This window comes from Lolium rigidum, chromosome 5 (genome assembly GCF_022539505.1).
Source record: "Lolium rigidum isolate FL_2022 chromosome 5, APGP_CSIRO_Lrig_0.1, whole genome shotgun sequence".
In the NCBI taxonomy this organism is placed as follows: Eukaryota; Viridiplantae; Streptophyta; class Magnoliopsida; order Poales; family Poaceae; genus Lolium; species Lolium rigidum.
Window position 1 is genome coordinate 18,984,910 of NC_061512.1, and position 20,908 is coordinate 19,005,817.

General features: G+C 41.4%; 2 protein-coding genes and 1 long non-coding RNA gene across 5 annotated transcripts; all 3 read left to right on the forward strand.

The window, feature by feature from the left end:
* The first annotated feature begins 376 nt into the window (after positions 1-376).
* Positions 377-6,786, forward strand: LOC124654937. Of its 3 annotated transcripts, XR_006988518.1 has the most exons (8): positions 377-458; positions 1,952-2,082; positions 2,172-2,231; positions 2,682-2,740; positions 2,928-3,007; positions 4,671-4,730; positions 4,884-5,007; positions 5,113-6,786. It is a non-coding gene; the product is annotated as an uncharacterized LOC124654937 (long non-coding RNA). The 3 variants fall into 3 exon arrangements; XR_006988517.1 differs by having other exon boundaries at positions 4,671-5,007; XR_006988519.1 differs by lacking the exon at positions 4,671-4,730.
* An 11,045-nt stretch (positions 6,787-17,831) lies between these two features.
* On the forward strand, positions 17,832-18,563 carry LOC124651620. The gene has a single exon (XM_047190670.1). The coding sequence runs from the start codon at positions 17,832-17,834 to the stop codon at positions 18,561-18,563; it is 732 nt and encodes a 243-aa protein (XP_047046626.1).
* Positions 18,564-19,813: 1,250 nt separating this feature from the next.
* On the forward strand, positions 19,814-20,545 carry LOC124657770. Its single transcript, XM_047196281.1, has one exon. It carries the CDS (start codon positions 19,814-19,816, stop codon positions 20,543-20,545), a length of 732 nt encoding a protein of 243 aa, XP_047052237.1.
* Positions 20,546-20,908: the final 363 nt, after the last annotated feature.

The window sequence follows — 20,908 nt, forward strand, 5'->3', positions numbered from 1 at the left end:
TGGCAAACCCTAGCCGTCTCTCCCAATCCCCGCGCGCGACTCTGTGCCTGCTCGCCCCCGCGTGGCCACCACTCCATGGGCGCGGAGATGTCCGGCTCCATGCCCATGCCCGCCTCCGGGACGTGAACGCGGGAGCAGGAGAAGGCGTTCGAGAACGCGCTGGCCACGCTGCCGGATCCGGACGACGAGGCCGCCATGTGGGACGCCATCGCCGCCGCCGTCCCGGGCAAGATGCCCGAGGAGGTCCGGCGCCACTACGAGCTGCTCGTCGAGGACGTCGACGGCATCGAGGTCGGCCGCGTGCCGCTGCTCGTCTACGCCGGCGACGCCGGGCCCGACGACGGTGGGGGCTCCGGGGGCGGGGGCGGGAAGAAGGGCTCAGGCGTCGACAAGGGCTCGTCCAAATCCGCCGAGCAGGAGCGCCGGAAGGGGATCGCCTGGACCGAGGACGAGCACAGGTTCGCTCCTGCCCTTTTCCTTTCCGTTGACCCAATTTTGCAGGGAACGCTGATGTTGTATATAGATGCTTAATTGACCTGCTCTGTCGGAAATTCCGATTGGTTAATTGATCCGTGCATTGGAAATTCGATGCTTGCGTCGTTTACCTGCTCTCGTGGTGTGATTGCACCGTCGCTCGGAGTCAGTGGAGCTCTTCCTTTGTGTGCCCCTTCGTGTATTGAGAGATTAGGCTATGTTCTGTAGGAGATTTTCTTGCTCTGACAGAGGAGCAAACATAGTTGCGCTTAGGATATGGCTGACCCAGGAGCTAAAAGGTCTGGATTGCCTGATTGGGGATTCTGCTGATCAACTCGTGTACTGATCGTAATGCTTCGATTGATTGGAAATTTGCTCTTTAGATGCCCATGCGCCTGGGCAACGGAGCCGAGCGCGCGCCTGAAGACAGCGGCGAGCGCCGCGCCTGGGCGACTGCGGTGGCGAGCACGCGCCTGGAGATGGCGGCGGTGAAGGCGCGCCTGGCGACGACGGCGGCGCCTCTCCTCCAATCCCCGCGTTAGTCCTCTCTCCCCAATAACCACTCCTCTGGCTGTCCCCGTCTCCACCCCTCCTTCTCCTTGCGCGTGCGGCGGCTGCCGGCTCCATCCCCGCAGCCAGCTTCTCTCCCTCCACACGTCCCTCTCTGGAACCGCCGGCGCGGCCGATCTCCGGCAGGGGCCGCTGCCGCGGGCAAGGGCGGCGCGACCGTCCCCCGCAGGGACGACATGGGAGGGAAGCGCGGGCGACCTCCACAGGCCCTCGAGCGCGCGGTGGATCCGCGAGGGAGATGGACCAGGGAAGAAGGCAGTGGGGCTGTGGTGGGCGTGTAGCGGCAAGGACAGGGTCGGCCGGCGAGCTGCGAGGCGACGGAGGAGGCAGAGAATAAGAAACAGCAGCTGCCATAGCACAGTTTCTCTCTCTCTGTGTGTGGTTGTGCAAGGACTTAAAAAAAAGAATGGTACAACGATGACTTGCATATGAGTTTCCATCGGGGCAGAGGTACGAGTGGAGGCAGACTCTTCCTGTTTGATTTTGCTCCCAAAACATTTCATATAGCGTGTGCAAGATCCAGTTTTTTCCTTTGCGTACAACGTGTTTGACTAAAATCCTACATAAAAGTAATGTATGTAAGATCTATATTCCATCTAGCTAGCTGTTCGTAGTTTTGTAATTAAGGTGGGCATGGATGTTTTATACATCTTGTGTTCCCTTTTACTTTTAGGTGTGCATCTCTTCCTAACCGGTTATATCCTGTTTGTGCTAGGATTTGTAGTGTCTCCATGATATACACACAAGACAAAGGTTATTTTAATGAGCCATATTTTGTTTGGTTAATTTCTCAAGTGATTGAACTGTGTGTTCATTTATGTTCATGAAGTCCTTAATATTTTGCGATGCTGCTTGATGCATCTGGTTGCATGATTAAGCTTATCAGTAGCATTTTTTTTGATTGCAGAGAAGAAGGAAAATGATCACTAGAAGGCTTAAATAATTCAGGTTCCTCCTTTCCAGGTTCTCTGATTCTCTCTCAAGATCCCATCTTGCTGCATAATCTGTGGAAAGAAGATCACAACGGTGGCTTGCCCGGTAACAGACTCGAGCAAAGACTTAGATTGAGCTCTTAACTTGGTGGATTTACTTAATGCACTAACACTACACCTGTATGTGTTATCTAGAGTTTCACCTCTAAGCTTTGAACTTGAAGCTGCATTGAAGTTGGCTAGATATTTGTGCAGGTGAGTTTTGGTGTATCGCCAGTTCCCCTTTTCCATAATTTTTTCAGTTAATTCATATGGAATGAGCAGCCTAATATCTGTGTATATGTTTGTCTATCTTTTTAGTAAAATATAATTAGTTGACTGGAATTAAGTATAAGCTGCAAACAATAATTTTGAATGAGGAATACCATGCTTAGGATGAAGCTATTGATTAAGATATTATGTATTTCTTTATCAATTGACAAGGAAGTATCAGATTTATTAATGGGCATTGTAGATGGTGCTAAGGCTCTAATCGATGCCAGTGACCGATTGATACTGTATATAATTATCAACACCTATGTTCCAATGCATATATATGGTTGTTCAGTTTCTATTACTCCCGTCATGTACTGTTTTTAATTTTGATTTGTGAGATTCAATTTGGGTTGTAATTTTCAGTCACGTGTTGATGAGTTACTTGTCCAGGTCCTGCTCCCTGGCATCTCGGGCTATCGCTGTTGGCATGGCGGTCTCATCACCATCAGGTACCAATGTAAAGAATGTTGTATTCTCTACAGACTGAGCTAGCTTCTCCCAATTTTCTTCATGTATATACCTATGAATATTTGCTAAAGAGGAGCTTGTAGAATCATCTCTCTCTTCATCAGCTTGCAACATCAATTATCTATATTTGAGCTATACAGTTTTACCTCATGATGTTTCATGTTTCAGGTTCAGGGTTCGAAGAAAATGAGCTGAGTATGTGTTTCCGATTTTTGAGAAAAAGATCAAAACATTTGTGTGCATATCAGGTGAGACAAGTTTATTTATCTGTATCGAGTTGTTTTGGCAGATGTTTGTGATAGATTCTGGTTATTGGAACTTCAAATCTATAATACGCTTTAGTTAGCTTTTTGTATTTCACCTGTCCTTTGAGGCTTGGATGTATCGCTGCCTATAATTTTGGGTGTGATTGTATTTGCCTCAGAGACAATGAATAATTGATGTTTAAAGGTATTGATCCACTCTTGTGTGGGTTAGCTTTTTCACCCGTCTAATGAGTATACAATATTTTGATTAAGTGAATTTTTCTGAAGAAAATAAGAACACTATAAATGAATGTTTGTCAAAGAAAAATTAAAATAGTGAGGAAGTGAATATTTCCAGGCAGACAAATTAATGAATGGTTTAAGACATAACATGCCTGATAAGTTTTTCTTGCGGCCTACTTGAAGCAATCGGGCATGTCTTGGTCATGGTGTGTGTGCCATGTTGTTGCACATCAGAAGAACGTTTTAGGATCGAAAGTACTATTAAGAACTTGAGTGTTTTCTGGGTTATGGTGACGGGCTTTGACTTGTTCTCTTACTTAAACAGTTTGGGTTCAATATATATAAGCCCTGTTGTTTCAGTACAAACAATTTCTGATTTGTTCTGAGCAAGTCACGATATAGGTCTTTTGACATGGACCAGATGTGTGCAAAGAGTGTAGGTCCATTTTTTGATTATCTTGGCTCTGTTCTGGCGTATATCAACTTATTTAGATCTGCGATTGTCTTGTGTTTGCATCCAGTATTCACATTAGTTGGTTCCACTCCTTATGCTTTGGATGTAATTAGGCAGATAGACAAACAGACAAATAGGGTGTTTCTTATTTGCCCCTTAAGATTGATAGGTGGTTCGTTAACATTTTCTTCGTTGTGACTTTAACATTGCTTAATAGATAGGAATTTCTATTTGTCTATCGAACATAGATCTTATGCGTACCTTTTTCTAAGTTGAACCTTACAACACACTACTACTTTTTTTATCTGTGTCAAGTATTCTGAGCTGTTTTTTCACTTTAGCCTGTAATAGCTGGTGTAAATCAAGCTCTTTAAATTATCTCCACAACTGGAGTTTACTGATTTAGCATGTTTGGGATGTTTTTGTTCAAGAGATATTGCACCATGTAAGGGTACAGAGGTTGCTGCAGCCTGCAGAGCAGCCAAGCTAGGCATTATGCGTCTGAGAATTTTATTCCTATCCATGATAAATGATTTAGGGGTCTGATTCTTATCCACCAGCATATTCTTTCCATGAGGAATATGCTGCTTAAAAGTCTTCCATGGCTATATGAGTTGTACGACCCTCTATAGTCTGTTGTGGGCTCCCAGCTTTGCAAAAGCTCTTGATCTTGCTTTCTAACATTTGGATATTGCTTGATATTACAGTAGTACCATTAACATCTGGGATGTATGCCTTAGATTCCGAGGCATGTGTCTGCAGATAAGTTATACGGGTGTGCGAATGTCGAAATCAGTTAGATAGGAACTTGTATACATATGTGTGTGTTTTGTCTGCAACTCTGGATCAATTTGATGAGCATGTGTTCCTTTTTCCGGGCATGCTCGCATATCTGTAATCATAGCACATGCATCATTGCATACTGTTATTTCTGCGGTGGGCGTGAGCATGCTGTTGCTTGGAGTGTAGGAGTTCTAGGAGGACCTGCTTTGGACTTGCGGCCGTGTAGTAGGTCCATACTTAAAGGAAGTAAGAACAATTTTATTTTGCTCTCTGGGACATTGTGGTTTCAGCTACGAATTTTCTTTTCATCTGCTTATCTAATTATCTTCATTTCTTTACTAACGAAGCGCTTACCTAAATAATCTCTTCCACTGTGATTTGAGTCTGCATTTTTTCTAGGATGTCCTTTGCAATCCTGAAGCTGGCATGAAATTAGGATATTCACCAACAACCTCCCCTACACTCCTGAACTATCACTTTACATTCTCTGAACTAATGCAGAAGCTGGGCTGAATCTAATCTGGTTAATACCAAAGGCCTACACTAGCCATGTGTTCTTTAATAGGCCTTCCCTTCTTCTTGGTGATATAAAGTTTGGCTAATTAGAGTTCAATGATGTTTCGTGCAGACTGGTGTGAAATTATATTTCCGTCAAGGCATTATGTACCTAATACAATGAAGAGGTATTCAAAAAACTTTCCAAAACACATGAAGTAAAGTTTCTGACGGTATCAGAACCTGATGAGCTGCTATTAAGATCAAACCAGCAGAGTAAAGTTTTAAATTTTTATGTTTTACAAGATTTTCTAAATATTAAAGTTTTAAATTTTTATGTTTTACAAGATTTTCTAATTATTCTTAGTTATTTCTGCCCCTAATTTGCTCCATAATTCACTAATTTTACAAGAATCTAATCATTTGGATTTTCACCATGGAGCTCATTTTGTACATTGCTCGGAACAGAAGTTGCCAAATGCCATTAAACTTCCATCATTCTTTATTTGTAGAGCCCCTAAAGGAGGCCTAATTAGTATATGTGATATACATTGAGACCATAATAAAAATGCAGCTCAAATCAATACCAGCCTTGAATATGAAGCAATCCATTATCTTTATTCTATTACCATGGTAGCTCATTAATTTCAGATTTAGTTGCATATTATTTTATTTATGAGCTATGTATGTATTGCTGCATAAGATGGAAAGCAAGGTCAAACGTTAGCTGGCATTCTATTCGTTACACTCTTTTTGAACTAAAAAAAGTTAGTTGTTTGCCAGTCACCGGAAAATTTCAGGTGGATGACAAGAAAACTATGTAGAGGTAGGCAGCCCAACTAATTAGTCATTTGGATTTACTTAGGTTTCTTAATTTCAGCAGGTTTGTTCTCTGCCCCATATCCTTTATTTACCGACATCAATATATATTATGGGCATAGGAAAGTGGTATGTCGACCATAAGCTTGTGGTAAATAGGCTGGCTATGGATTAAAAATGAACTTGAGTAAAAGAAATATAAAATGAAAAAGGTTGTCCAGCTCAATATAACCAGTTATACCATTACGAGTTCTTCATTCACATAACAAGGGTGTGAACGTGTTCTCTGTCTATGTGAACGTGTTCTCTGTCTATGTAGATTAGTTTGTTGGTAGAGTTTGCAGATCTGTAGCAAACAATATATTTGGATGGACTAAAGAAAACGAGTTTATTTTAGTATCAATTGCTACATGCTCTATATATTTGTGGGGGAGCTTAGAAACGCATAGGAGAAATACATTAGTTTTAGAAACACAGCCGCAAACAAACTGTTACATATCTATCTGTAACATAAGAGAGTGTACCATTTTCATTTACATTTTGTTGTCTAATTACCATTGAAGAACTGAATCCAAGGATACCGGTTGTTCCTATATTTCATTTTGTAATGACTAAGTCATGTGTGTTCTTCATTTATAGCTTCGTCAGTTATATATTTTTATGCACGATTAATATAGTGATTGCCAAATCTTTTACCAAAGACGGGAACGCATGCCAAGTCGGGCTCCTGGTTCACAAAAGTTCTCTATGTATATGTCAATGTTGATACCTTTGACCCTTAGCTAATATGATTAGCCGTCCATTCTTACCAGGTTTAAGCTATGGATGTTGGTGAGTTTCCAAAGCTATTAACAACACCATACCCACCAAGGGCAAAGGGACATTCTCTCCGACAACATGTCATAAACATTATTCCGATGGACAAGTCCGACTATACAACCAACAACCTTTGACATGTCAAACTAATGACAGTTTACATAGTGTTTCACCTATCGATTTTTTCCGTTTAATATTTTATTAGCGTCGGTATCTATAGATGCTTAATATAGCACTTTACAAACTGTTCACCGTGGCCCGTGAGCCATGTAAGCCCCAAAATATTGCTCTATTTCCTTTTTTCCTTGATTGTATATAAGCGTTTTGCTACTCCATTCATGATTTTGTGTGCTTTGTCCTAATTTCATCCTATCGATTTTGTTTTGTCAAATCTAAAAATCGTACTTTCATTTCCACCCGATTTTTATCATTCTTATACAAACTGTAAATCAGTGCAAATTCCACGGGGTCGTGCGCCAAGGCGCACATCTAAATCTAGTCTACCGTGAGAAACCGACACTCCAAGGCGCACGACGACGTGGTCAGCTCAAAAACCAACAACTGCACGACCGCACTATTCCTGCGGGCCCCGCGAAAAGGACCACCCGCTCGCCCAGGAGAGCTCCCAACCCTGGGAGCTTAGATCTCTTTAAAGATTTGTTTTATGATCTAATTGAAGCAGATTATCTCCTGAGCCGGAGGAAGATCTTGCCTGCTACGCATACACCCTTGATTAGGACTAGCAATTAGGAGATCATCCTCGAACAAAGAGCTCTAAATTTAACAATACCGGAACCCTTTTAATCTTTTCTGTATCGTGGATCGTCAAAATAAGCAAAAATAGACCTCATTCCCATGCCTAACCTCAATTCTACAAAATACATCCGTCAATAATTTATTGGTTCTGCGAATCCTCGGTAAACTGCAACCGTTGAATCGCGCCAAGATTCGTGCGGTCGTCTTCTACCTTGCACACACCGTGCAGGAGGAGGGAGGAGGGGGTGGGGAACGTCCGCGAGGCGGAGCAGGTGACGGCGCGGCTGGCCGCGACGGAGACGGCGACGGTAAGGATGGAGCTTAGGGTTTGGGGTGCGGGGTGTCGGCGTCGGGAAGAAGGGGGTGGGGCTTAGAGGGATGGCCGGGGCGGCGGTGCACCGGTGGAGGAGGAGCTTTGACGGGGTGGGGCGGCGAGGTGTCGCGGCAGCGTGCCGGCCGCGAGTGGGCAGGTCGGCGGGGACACACCGGCGTCGGTGACAAAGGGTTAACCTTGTCAATGACCATGATGATGGATTTGGGTTTCTAGGAAGGAGCACACTGGCGAATCAATAAACCGGTCAGCCAAACTAGGCAGCCAACGAAAAATATGATCAAAGGCTCTCGCCGAGATTGTATTATGTGAATCTAGGGTTACATGGTGTATCGTCTGGTTGAATCTATCTTCCCTCGGTGGCTCCTCCTAGCCCTTATATAGCGGGTTAGGTCTCAGAGTCCATCTCAAGATCAAGTTACATCATAGGTCGGTTTATCCGATATGGGTCTAGCTTTTCTAATTTACATAACATAAGATCTTCGACTTCATCTGGATTTCTTCATGAACTTTCCCCTTATTCCTTCATGGGCTTTATACGAGGGACGCCAATGTTAAGGACCCGATATGGAATAACCATGTCAGTAGCCCCCCAAACTCTACTCGAGTCACAGACTCGGGTTGAGTCTCAAAACCTTTGACTTCTTCTTCCTTTCGAACATGAATAATGCGACATTTCATTGTTTTCTTTGTATATGAATATTTTAATCATAGGGATATTTGGGAAAAATCCTGATGCATCTGAAAGATCGGGAATCAGTTAATTGCGTGAGCAAATACAAGTAAACCTTACTTCAAGCTCACGTTCCCGGACACAAATATGGAAAACTGGCGTAATTTAGGTAATTTAGCTCGAGCCGCCAGAGGAGTTATGAGTTCTGAATTCCAACAAATGAGAGTTAAAGGTACCTTCATGATCTACCATGTCATCTGGAGGCTCACGACGACGCAGATTAGGCATTGGTGTAATTGATGAATAGAAGTTTTCATTTGAATTCAAATTTTAAAAGCATTGGTGTTGACCACTATATGGGAGTTGATCAAAAGTTGGATAGGGTTTAAATTGAACTTGCCTTTGAAATCTTTTTTTGAAATAGACAAAATGATATTTAAAATTAATTAGGTCTACTTGCATAATAATGCCAAATAGATTTTTCCCATATGTTAACAAAAGGTGCAAGGATGGCACATGTACCATAACGATGCATTTTAAAGAAAGAATAAAATAAATATTTTTATAGAAAGTATTTTTGGGTTGAAAGAAATGAGATGATACAAAATACCATCCACAATCCCTATTATTTTCTGAAGAAACAATTTGAAAAGTTTTAATAAAACTAGAAGTGGTTTTGTGGTTAAAACTAGAGAAGGAAATAAATAGGGTTGTGGGAATTTTGTAAGAGAAAGGATTTTTTTTGAAAAGTGATCCCAAGGGTGGATGACTACTACATAATGTAGCTATCACATTCACTCTTGGTTTTGTGAAGATTAAACTTGGATTAAAACAAAAGCACGAGGTAAAAGAGAAAGACGTGATCTAGTGCTGAAACATTGGATAGGGTAGAAGATCAAGTGAATATAGGAGTTGCAAGGGTAGAATGGGACATGCAAGATGTGGAAGTTGTAGAGGGTGTTGCATAGATGAGATCCATGTATTGAGGTCACCAATAAAAGTTGTGGTTGCTTAGATATCAACTGCCAAAGTTTGATACTTTTAAGCCTGCCAAAATAGGTTGTTGACTTGGCTTCAAAACCAACAAGGGTGAGTGGGTATAAGAGTGATCTGGTCCAAGGCATGGACATGGTTGGGAAGTGCTCATGACAAGGTAGGTCTAGGACCAAGTGCATTTCCTTAGATGGCAAGGGTTAGCTTAATCCAGGGGCTCCAAAAGTGAATCTGATAACAATTTTAGGACTTAGCCAAAATTTGTGATGTTTGAGGGTTTTTGACTAGGGTAAGAGAGAAGGATGTAGTAAGGGGTACATGATCCCAAGTTTTAAATCAAGAATGGTTTGAGCTAGATTATATCACAAAGAAGAATTTTAAGTAGGCACACTCATGTTGCCATCAGGAGAAAAGTTTGATGTGGTGAAAAAGGAGAACAACTTTTCCTAGGCCCCACATGTGTTTTGTTAGGTGAGTTGCTTGTTTTACCACTAGAGGTGTTATTCTTTGGGGTAGCTCAAGACAAAACTCAACAAGAAATTTAAGACAACTCATCTACCAGTAGATCAAGGCAATTCATCTTAACAGACAGATCAAGGCAATTCATCTAATTAGTCTTTAGAAAAAGTTTCTGTTCCCCTGATTTTTGCACTAAGGACAACTAAACATGGTTGCAAAAGTTGGGGTGTTACACAACTTATCATTTGTTATTGCATTTCACTGAACAGCCTTTCCGTTACATTCTTTGTGATTTCATCTGTTATATTATGCTGGACAGGGAATCTTATCTTAGCTAGTTAGTAACCCGTTTCTTCATTGCTGTGTGGAGCGATGGAACTACCCACCAGGAACACACTCGCCAGATCCATTGACCGATTTGAGACATCGATCGTGGCAATCCAGGGCTTCACATGGCGTATTTGCGGGGATAATGGTTGACGTACATCCCTCGGGTTTGATGCTACCTTCCGTTGACGCCTTTGTTACCGCATCTGTAGATTTTCACAATAAAGAAAAGAGCGGATCAAAACATGACCATGATTTGCTCGACGGGTTGCTAGATAAATCTACTAGATAAACAATTGAGTACCTGATGTTAGCAAAAGGAAGGCGAGGGTGAGAAGCAACATCTGGTTAGTCATCATCTTAACTAGTTGATTTTGACGATAATCTTACTAATTGTGGTGTTGACAGAAAAAGGTGTTGTTTGTTGTTGATGTGTGAGTTGTGAATGAGAACAGATGAATGGCAAAACTATTTATAGATGCGAACTTGACTTTTTTCCGGAATCACATTCAAGTAGATGATTGGATAGGCTATACCAATTAATATCAATCAATATCATTAATTGTGTCTATTTATAGATAGGATAATTTATATTTGTTTCGTGAGCTACGTAAAAAAAGAAGGCCTTCATGAAGTGTACAAAAATTTAGGTAAAGAAAAGTAGCCGTGCCACTGAATCGCTGATGGAGATCTTTGTCCTATATCCAGACCACCGCTCCTGCAAGATAACACCTCTATAGTTTTGACCAACATTTTAAATAGCTAGCTATAGCTTTTTGGGAGACCTGCCACCGCAGCTATGCCATTTGTAGGCCGACTGAGAAAAGGCCGCTAATAGGTGGCTATAGCCCAATTTAGCCCCCAATTAGCCTCTAATTTAGCCTCTAACCCAGGTGTATTTTGAATTATCTTCTCTTTTCTTTTTTATTTCTTGTTTTTAAAATTTGCGTTTAATACGATTAGATAAAATTTGTGAGTTGAATAATTGAATACTTGTTTGCCTTCAATAGTAGAATAAGTTGTATCACGAATTGTGTTTTAGTCATATTTTTTCTTTTTTTGTAAGATATGACTGAAATATTCTAATTTTAAAAATGCAAAATGAAATATTATGCGTATTTTTCCGACTTCGTATACAACCAAAAAAGCCATTTGAAGATTTCATTATGTTTTTTTGCAAAATACATCCAAATTCATGTTTTCCAATTTTCCCTACAATTATACCACTTAATATAAGTACAGTTCAAAGAAAATTTTGTTTGAAGTTTTAATAATTTTCTGTGATTTTTTTAACACTAAAACTTCTGTGGCGCATGTAGCTCCATGCGCCACAGAAATTGCGCCACATAAATTTGATATTTATGTGGCTCATCCTGCTCCATACGCCACAAAAATACTCAGAATTGTTCAACCTAAAAATTAGCCGCGTGTCCCACCAGATTTCTATGGCGATGGAGAGTTGATGCGCCAAAAAATGCCAAATTCTGTGGTGCATGGAAAGTTGGTGCGCCACAGAAATTCCAAATTTAGTGTCACACGTGCCTGGGTGCGCCACAATTTTTTTTTGTGGCGCATGGTTATTTGGTGCGCCACATAATACATTCCTACCTATAAGTATTTTCTTAATGCAGCAATTTCTATGGAGAAGAAACAATCTTCCGCGTAGATTAACTCATTATAATGAAATGGTGACTTACCACGAGCAGTTCTGGAATGGTCAAACTGATGTGAATCGAGTAATCTCTGTAGATTTGAGTCCCAGTATCAAACATGTTTCTACGGAACGTGTATGGAGTACATTAAAGTGTCTACATAATATGGGAGTGATTTCGAATATCTTAAAGAAATTTATATATCTTCCGATATATAATGCGTCGACTAACCTCCCAATTCCATATGATAATTGTATACCACTGATAGGTGAATTAAGTGACGTCCTCCTGAATATCTTTTTTCAATGTCAATTTGATAGCGAGGTCCTGACCCAATATGAGGATGTTCTTTATACGAGATGGGATACCAATGTCCTTCTGTGGATCTCAGGCCGCCGCGCATGAGTTCAAGGCCTCCAGATTTTACCCCTCCAGCGAGGTATTTCGCTAAATACCAACTTTGTGGAGTCCGACATCATGTCCTGGTGATGCACGATTAATTACTGGATGGATCAGTGCGTAGTTCTTGGGCACTCGTAAATTTGCATCCCGTGCGGAGGTGATGTTAGAGTTTTTGGATTGGCAAGTGCACACATGAATTTTGTTCTCTACGATGCCACATTCGGAATTTTGCATGTGGTTCTCAATTGATAGTGTCACTCTGTGTTGATTATTTGATTCCGCTCTATATAAGAGCAAAATAAATAGTAGAGTCCAAAAAAATACGACCGTATGTGACCTGCACATACATGTTGACTACATAGTCATGCCATGTCACCTACAACCATCATAAAGCCTATCCAAATAATAAGAAAGCTATTAGATTGACTCTTAGGTGGGCTTTAATTAGCATTTCATTATTTAAACCATGCATGTCATTGGGCTTGCGTGGCATGCAAGCTCTGGCTTCGCTCTCTCTTTCCTACTTCCTCTCTCCTTCGCGCAGGATTATTCTGATATATTCACTTGCGATTCATGCATGTTGTGTGCATCACACATACTCCCTTCGTCGTTAGATAATTGTACGTTAAGACATGTCTTAAGTTAAAATTATTAATTTTGACCAACTTTTCTAAAAAAGTAATAGCATTTATGAAATTAATTAATATCACTATATTCATCTTGACATGTAGTTCAATAATATAGTACTTTGATCTCACATATATAGCTATTTTTGTGTAAAAATATAGTAAAATTTGAAAATGTTCGAATTCCAAAAAAATACACTTATTCGCGAATGAAGGGAGTAGAGTTTGGCACACATAAATGTTCCTCTTAATTGATGTACATTAACCATCAAGCAGTTCTTACATTATTGAACAAAGATTACCTCCTACCTACTGTCAAAACAAAAGAAGGCCTATCTCCCGAAAATATGGTGGAGCACCTGGGTGCCAGCGCACCTGGTTTCAATTTTTTTGAAAAATGCGATTTATATATTTTAGAAATTTTTGAAATAATGCACGCGTGTATATGACACCTTGATACTTGCCTGTGCAAATTTTCAAGAAAAAATACGACCGTATGTGACCTACACAAAAAAGAGAAAACTGAATTTTGTTATACTGTAAATAGTGTACGTGCACTTCTTATACTGTAAACAGTATGATTTGTTATTTTTGTGTAGGTTACATACTTTCTTATTTTCGGTTCAAACTTGACATGCCCATACCTGAATACATTCTCTACACATATGATTTATGCCGATTTTTTATAAGTAATTTTAGTATTTTTTAGAAATTTATTGTTAAAAACGGGTTCTGGCGCACCCGAGAGCCAAAAATCTGCGTCCGCCTATCTCCTATCTTCTCAAGAGATAGATTAGTACACCTAGACTGTGTAACTGTGCAAGTCTAACCATGCAGCTAGCCGAGCCAACCCACCCACCTAATTTGTTCTGCCAATTACAAGTTTGAACAATTGCAGCTTCATTGGCATATATTTTCTTAATGCGCACAAAGTTACAGCAAACAATGATCATGTATAATCGTCACCATAATAAGCTGTGAGGTAACATGCCCACATAAATATGCAACCAAATATGTAGAGTGGATTTTTGTAGCCCGTGCTACATGTAGCTCTTTTTTTGCAAAATTTTAAAATGCGATTCTGAAGTTTCTACAAAAATTGAGAAAAAATCCAGATATAGACAATGATGTGATCTACCAATCTGTAAAATTTGAACTCCAGATACCTCACAGTCGAAGCTACAATTGATAAAATCTGACAGATTTTGAGATTTTGAAATCTCACACTATTCACTACTATTGATGTTAGAATTTATCATTTTTGCACAGCTGTGAATATGAGATATTTTGAGTTAATATTTTCCACATTTGTAGATCACAATATTGTCAATAACTAGATTTAATTTTAGATTCTGAAACTTTAAAATGTTGTTTTCAATTTTTTCAAAAAACGAGCTATGTGTAGCTCGAGCTACACTTATGGTTCCCGACCAAATGCATCTATTGACCACGGAGGTGCAACTTCTACTAGTCAACCGCACGAAAGAACTAATCGAGCTTGCAAATGTGGGAGCCTCGTGCTTGTTAGACCAACATCTACCGTGAAGGTACAACTCCTTAAACTCACAATCGTTATGAAGCACCTAAAACGTCCGATCATGTGACATTGAAGGTTATTTTAACTATTGTCCTCATCACGGTAAACTCATTTTGAATTACCTTAAGAAGGGGTACCTGAGCCATCACGAAGCTTACGATCTGTCCAATTTATCATTTATTAATGCATTCTGGTGAATAGCCTTTCTGCTACATTGCTTGCGATTTCATTTGTTACATTTCTGCTGGACATATGGTATCTTATCTTAGCTAGTTAGTATCTGTTTCTTCATTGATGTGGAGTGATGGAGCAAATATGCAGAATGTGCACTTGCACCCACCAGGAACACACTCGCCAGATCCATTGACCGATTTGAGACATCGGTCATGGCAATCCTGGGCTTCACATGGCGTATTTGCTGGGATAATGGTTGACGTACATCCCTCGGGTTCGATGCTACCTTCCGTTGACGCCTTTGTTACCGCATCTGTAGATTTCAGAATGAAGAAAAGAGCGGGTCAAAACATGACCATGATTTGCTCAACGGGTTGCTAGATAAACCTACTAGATAAACAATTGAGTACCTGCTGTTAGCAGAAGGAAGGCGAAGGGAGAAGGAAGCTGATGTGTATGTGCATGGCACATGCACACAGCGAACCCCCTGGCGACTGAGGCTGCTGTGTGTGTCTGTCACATGCACACAGCGGACAGCGACACAGTCACCAGGCGAGGAGTTGCATGGCGCATGTACTGACGCCGCAGCCACGTCGATCGGGGCGTTGACCAGCTTGCTGCATGGCGCATGCAGCCTGGGCTCGTCGCCTCCGCCACGCTCGGTTAGCTCGCCGACCTCTGTACCATCACAGGATCATGCATCAAAGGGCCTTACACCAAAACGCACTTATGTGCATACGGTAACACCAAAACGGAATGCTACGAACAAGACATTTGTATCTCCAATGCCAACGACGGCTACAGATTTGGTTAGTCATAAGAATGATGTCTCTGCTGTCCTACTCGATAATGTTTCTGCTACAACATGTTCAAATTATTTTGTATCGCATGCAGATTTGGCTACCAAGAAGAGCACAACACCGGGTTTAATGACCACGCCGGTATCTCCAGCTTTATTCTCTGATGAAGTGATTGCGTTTGGAGGCATTAAATCACAGACGGCAAAAGGTATAAGGTCTAGTGGAAGACTTCGAGCGCAACCAAATGCTGATGCGACTCAGCTTGAAAAAGCTATGCTTCTGGCACAAAGGCGTAATGAAAGTTTTGCGCAAGGTATTTCTCAGCCACACTCGCTACTTAATTTTTCAGATGCACAAATTATCCATAATGCTACTGTTTTGGGGGTATCAATGGGTAGTTCACTTTCAGACCAAATTAATGCGGCACATATAATTAAAGAGAATGAATTTCGAAGGACACTAACTATCCTGAAAAAGAATGAGTCCATGTTGGAAAAAAGTGGGGAACTTTTGCCTTGTCTTACTGTCTCACATGCGAGGTCTGAATTAGTTGGGGATCTATATGATGATTTTCCATCAGATAATGATTTGCTTTGTGCATCACCTGTAAGGTCTCGGCTCTCCACTCGCTGAAGAGGTAACCACGAACGGAGAATACCTATACATCTGTAGATGACCTGCAACAAAGAACAATCTTTATCATTAAAAATCTTGTCATTTCTACATAGCCAAAGCGCCCAGATAACTGCTAGCGCCCCCACCCTAAGAAGCAACTTAAACCTTGAATCGATACCATGAAGCCAATTGCCAAAGACATTGGCGACACTAGTCGGAGGATACAGGGTAGACGCTACTTGGATGAATGACCATATAGATCTCGCAAACTGGCACTGGAAGAATAGGTGTTTAATGGTTTTATCCTGATGACAAAAAACACACCGTGTACTTCCATGCCAATTTCGCTTAACAAGATTGTCTTTGGTGAGAATAACCCCACGACGAAGATACCATCCAAAAATTTTAATTTTTAATGGTATCTTCATCTTCCAAATCTTCTTACTGTTATCAACTGGTAAATCAGAAAGAAGGATCGCATTGTATAATGATTTTACAAAAAAGTACCATCTACATGAAGATTCCATCTAAATTCGTCTGGTTCAGGCGATAGTTGAATATCTCCGAGCCGGTGAATTAGGGTATTCCATGCCACAAGCCTTTGTCCAAGTAAAACCCGTCTGAACGTCACATTCGGAGGTGAGGTAGCCATTACTGTGGCAATGGTATCACCTTGGCAACGAACAATCCTATACAAAGCAGGATACTTAAGGGTGCATTGTCTAGCCAAGCATCTTCCCAGAACCGTATCTGTGCTCCATTCTTGATCGAGAAAGTACCATGACGAAAAAAGACATTTTTTGTCGCCATAAGACCAGCCCAGAAGTGTGAATCCCCATGTTTCCAAATGACGAACAATTTACTTACAAGATGCTTATCATTATTGAATATTATAAACACATTGCTTAGTGGATCTTGCTACCAACCCATGAGGTTGAGCATGTAAGGAAATCTGCATGAATTGTGCATAATAGAACTGCACAGAAGCTAGATAACACACTTGTACTAACAATATTGCACCAAAATCATCTCTAGAGCATGAAATTATGTTAAGACTAACCAGTAGAGTTAGCTTACCTGCTGGTTCTTGTAAGCAATAGTAAGAACATGCTGGTTCTTGTAAGCAATAGTAAGAACATGATACTTAATATCATTGGGAGGACTTACGGGAAGTCACTAAATAATTGAGATGTACGTGAGTGATAAAACAAATTATTACTTTCAGTACCCACCAACGATGCTGCTCAGTCAGTCGTTTTCATTAAAATATTGGAGCATGCAAGCTGCCATGCTGATTCTTGCTGCCTGTAACTGGAACATTATGGTGTGATTCAGTAGTACAAAATTGGACAGCACATCGATCATCACGAGATTGCTAGAGATGCCAAATGCTTGTCAGTGGCAGGTAGGAGAAACATGCCAGCAATGCACCACAAGGAGTGATCAGAACCACATAAACAGTGTTGCATCGGAGTCTGGGGAGGTGAAGTCAACTGTGTTTCGATTAGCAAAGATACAGCTCACCGGGCTACGGTATAGGTCTGTACGCCCGTGCAGATAAGAGAGACCCTAACAATTGAGACATGATAGCCTGCTAACCCCACTTAGAGAGATGCCAGCTACTGCAGATGGTTGGAGACAGAGAATAAACATGAACTAGTCGCCGAGAATGTTATTATCTGTTGCAGCAACACAGCTCTCCACCCTCGGTGAGATTCTTGTTGTCCATAATGTCAGCGATACCATGACACTTCTTTCGGTATATATAGGGATAAACCATAGCCAGTTCTAAACACCATTGCAATACAGCTTCTTCTCTTCTCTTCCTCCATCCCTGAAGAAGAAAAAGGAACTTCACCTTCCATTACAGCTATGGCATCCCACCTCAGATCTGCAAGTTTGCCTTCAAGCCCCTGCTCGGGCGAAACCAATGTCGAAAGACAGCTGCAGAGCCTAAATACCACCGTTTCCTCTCCTTCTTCGACCATCGAGACAATGGTTGATGGGTTGAGGAGGCTCCAAGATATTTACAACTGCATCGACGAGCTCACGTGCTTACCGAGCAACCAAGTTCTCCTCTGCAAGCCACAGCAGAGAATGGCTGTGGAGCAAGAGCTCGAGCGCTCCCTCATCTTGCTTGACCTCTGCGAAGCGGTGCAAGTGAGCTTCTCCGAGCTCAAGGCGAGCGTCCATGACATGCAGTTGGTTATCAAGAGAGGAGATGATGCAGCTCTTCAGACCAAGATCCAGTCTTGGTTCCGCCTGACAAAGAAGGCACAAAAGCAGTTCAAGAAGATCAACAAGAAGTCTTCTCCGGCTGATGTCGAGAGCTGCAGAGTGGTCAGTCTGTTGGATGAAGCTAGGGATGCCGCTGCCACAATGATTGAATCCTCGTTTGAGCTCTTGTCGAAGCAAATTGCAATGCCGAATTCTAGCAAGTGGTCTCTTGTATCCAAGGCATTCCAGAAGAAAAGTGTCACGTGCAAGGAGGAGCAATTGCAGTTGCTTGAGTTGGACATTGTTGATCTTCAGAGCAGAGTCGAGACTTTGTTTAGGAGATTGATCCAGAGCAGAGTTTCGCTTCTGAATACTCTTAGCTTATAGACTAGATCATATACCAACTCTGGTGCCCTGTGATCGGTGTCCACCTTTTAGAGGATTTGCTGATCATCATAACAATTTTCCAATGCATATACATGAGAAGAATTGTACATACATATACTCAATTGAGAAACAAAAACATAATAGTTTTCCCAGTTGTTGCGCGTAATGGTGTATGCATGTTTTGGTACAACAACTAAGTCCAGAGGTTAATTAAAGAGAATCTTTCCCAGAAAAAAATTACTTATAAGATGCTTACAAAGCAGTTAGACAGACTGTTCACATTGATCTTTAAAATGCCTTAATTTGAGATGCCATGTGTTGCAGCAGAAAAAGCAAGATATCTTCTGTAGTGGATCTTGGTACCATATCTAAAACATGCCAGCGCAAACCCATGATGTTGGGCACGTAAGCACTGAACTGCGCAAAACACCTACCGGAATTAACAACTGCACTGAAATTAGCTAACACGCTTGTAACGAATAATGCTTGCTCAGCACTCAGCTAAAGTAACATATAAAGAGCATGCAATTATGTCAAGATGCAGCAATAGAGTGAACTGACCAGCTGGCTTTTGTTGGTAATAGTTGGAACATGATAAAGTGATAGCTCATTGGGAGGATACATACTTGCAGTGCACTACAGAAATTGAACTACACATGATTGATAAGAAAGGTTGCTGCTTCCAGTAATTGGAACATGATGGCGCGATTCAGTGGTAGAAAACTAGATGACAATGATCATCTCGAGATAGTAATACATGCCAAATGATTTTAAATGCAGTGTGCAGGTGAAATATACCAGCGATGCTGCATGGGGAGTGATCAGAGATATAAAAGAAATGTTGCATTGGCACCTTGTGAGCCAAAGTCAAGTGCTCTTCGACCAGCAAATGCACAGCTCACCGATTTCACGATCTGGGTGTGCACGCCCCTGAAGATGAGATTGCTACCAGAATACATGAAAGCCTTGTAACATCAAGTACAGAGATGCCACCTACTGCAGATGGTTGGGAGACAGAAGAATCATCAACATTTCGTAGAGATAGCTGTTGTTTGTAGCACCAGCACATAACTCCATCAGTGACGATATTCTTGTTGTCTACAGGGGTCAGCACTGGCATGGCTTCTGCTTCTTTGGGTATATATAAGGACAAGACATAGAAAGATCCCAACACAATTGAAGCACAGCTCCTCTTCGCTTCTCCTCTTCCATCCCCAGAGAAGAGAAAAACATCAGCTTTCATTACAGCTATGGCATCTCACCTCAGATCCTTGAGTGTGCCTTCAAGCCCCTGCTCTGGTGAAACCAATGCTGAAGGACAGCTGCAGAGCATAAGTGCCACCATCTCCTCACCCTCTTCGACCATCAAGACGATGCTTGATGGGTTGAGGAGGCTTGGAGATATTTACGACTGCATCGACGAGCTTATGTGCTTGCCAAGCAGTCAAGTTCGCCTCTGCAAGCCGCAACTGAGGATGGTCGTAGATCAAGAGCTCGAGCGCTCCCTCGTCTTGCTTGACCTCTGCGAGGGGGTGCAAGTCAGCATCTCTGAGCTCAAGGCGAGTGTCCAGGACATGCAGTTGGTTATCAAGAGAGGAGACGGTGTGGCTCTTCAGGCCAAGATCCAGTCTTGGTTCCGTCTAACCAAGAAGGCACAAAATAAGTTCAAGAAGATCAGCAAGAAATCGTTTTCAGATGATCAAGAGAGCTGCAGAGTAGTCAATCTTTTGGCTGAAGCAAGAGAAGCTGCTGTAACGACGATTGAATCCTCATTGAAACTTTTGTCAAAGCAAATTGAGATGCAAAATTCTAGCAAGTGGTCTCTTGTGTCTAAGGCATTCCAGAAGAAAAAAGTTACATGCGAGGAGGAGCAATTACAGGAGCTGGAGTTGGACATTGTTGATCTTGAGAGCATACTCGAGACTTTGTTCAGGAAATTGATCCAGAACAGAGTTTCACTTCTGAATACTCTCAGCTTGTAGACTAGATCATATACCAATTCTGATGTTCTGTGATCTGCATCCACCTTTTAGAGGATTTGCTGATCATCATAACAATTTTCCAATGTATATACATGAGAGGAAATGTACAAATATATACTCCACTGAGAAACAAAAAAGGTTTCTTGCGCACTTTCCTGTGTCGACTATGTTGTTCATTCATGGTTTGATACAATAACCTAAGCTTGGGCAGTGCATTCAAAGGAGAAACAACACAATTTATTTAGAACATTCTTATAATTATTTTTTATTATAGTAATTTCATTGATTTGTCAAGTTGATTTCTAAAATCATTCTCTGGGATGACAGTGTTATTCAGATGCCATTTTTCATAGCAAACAAGCA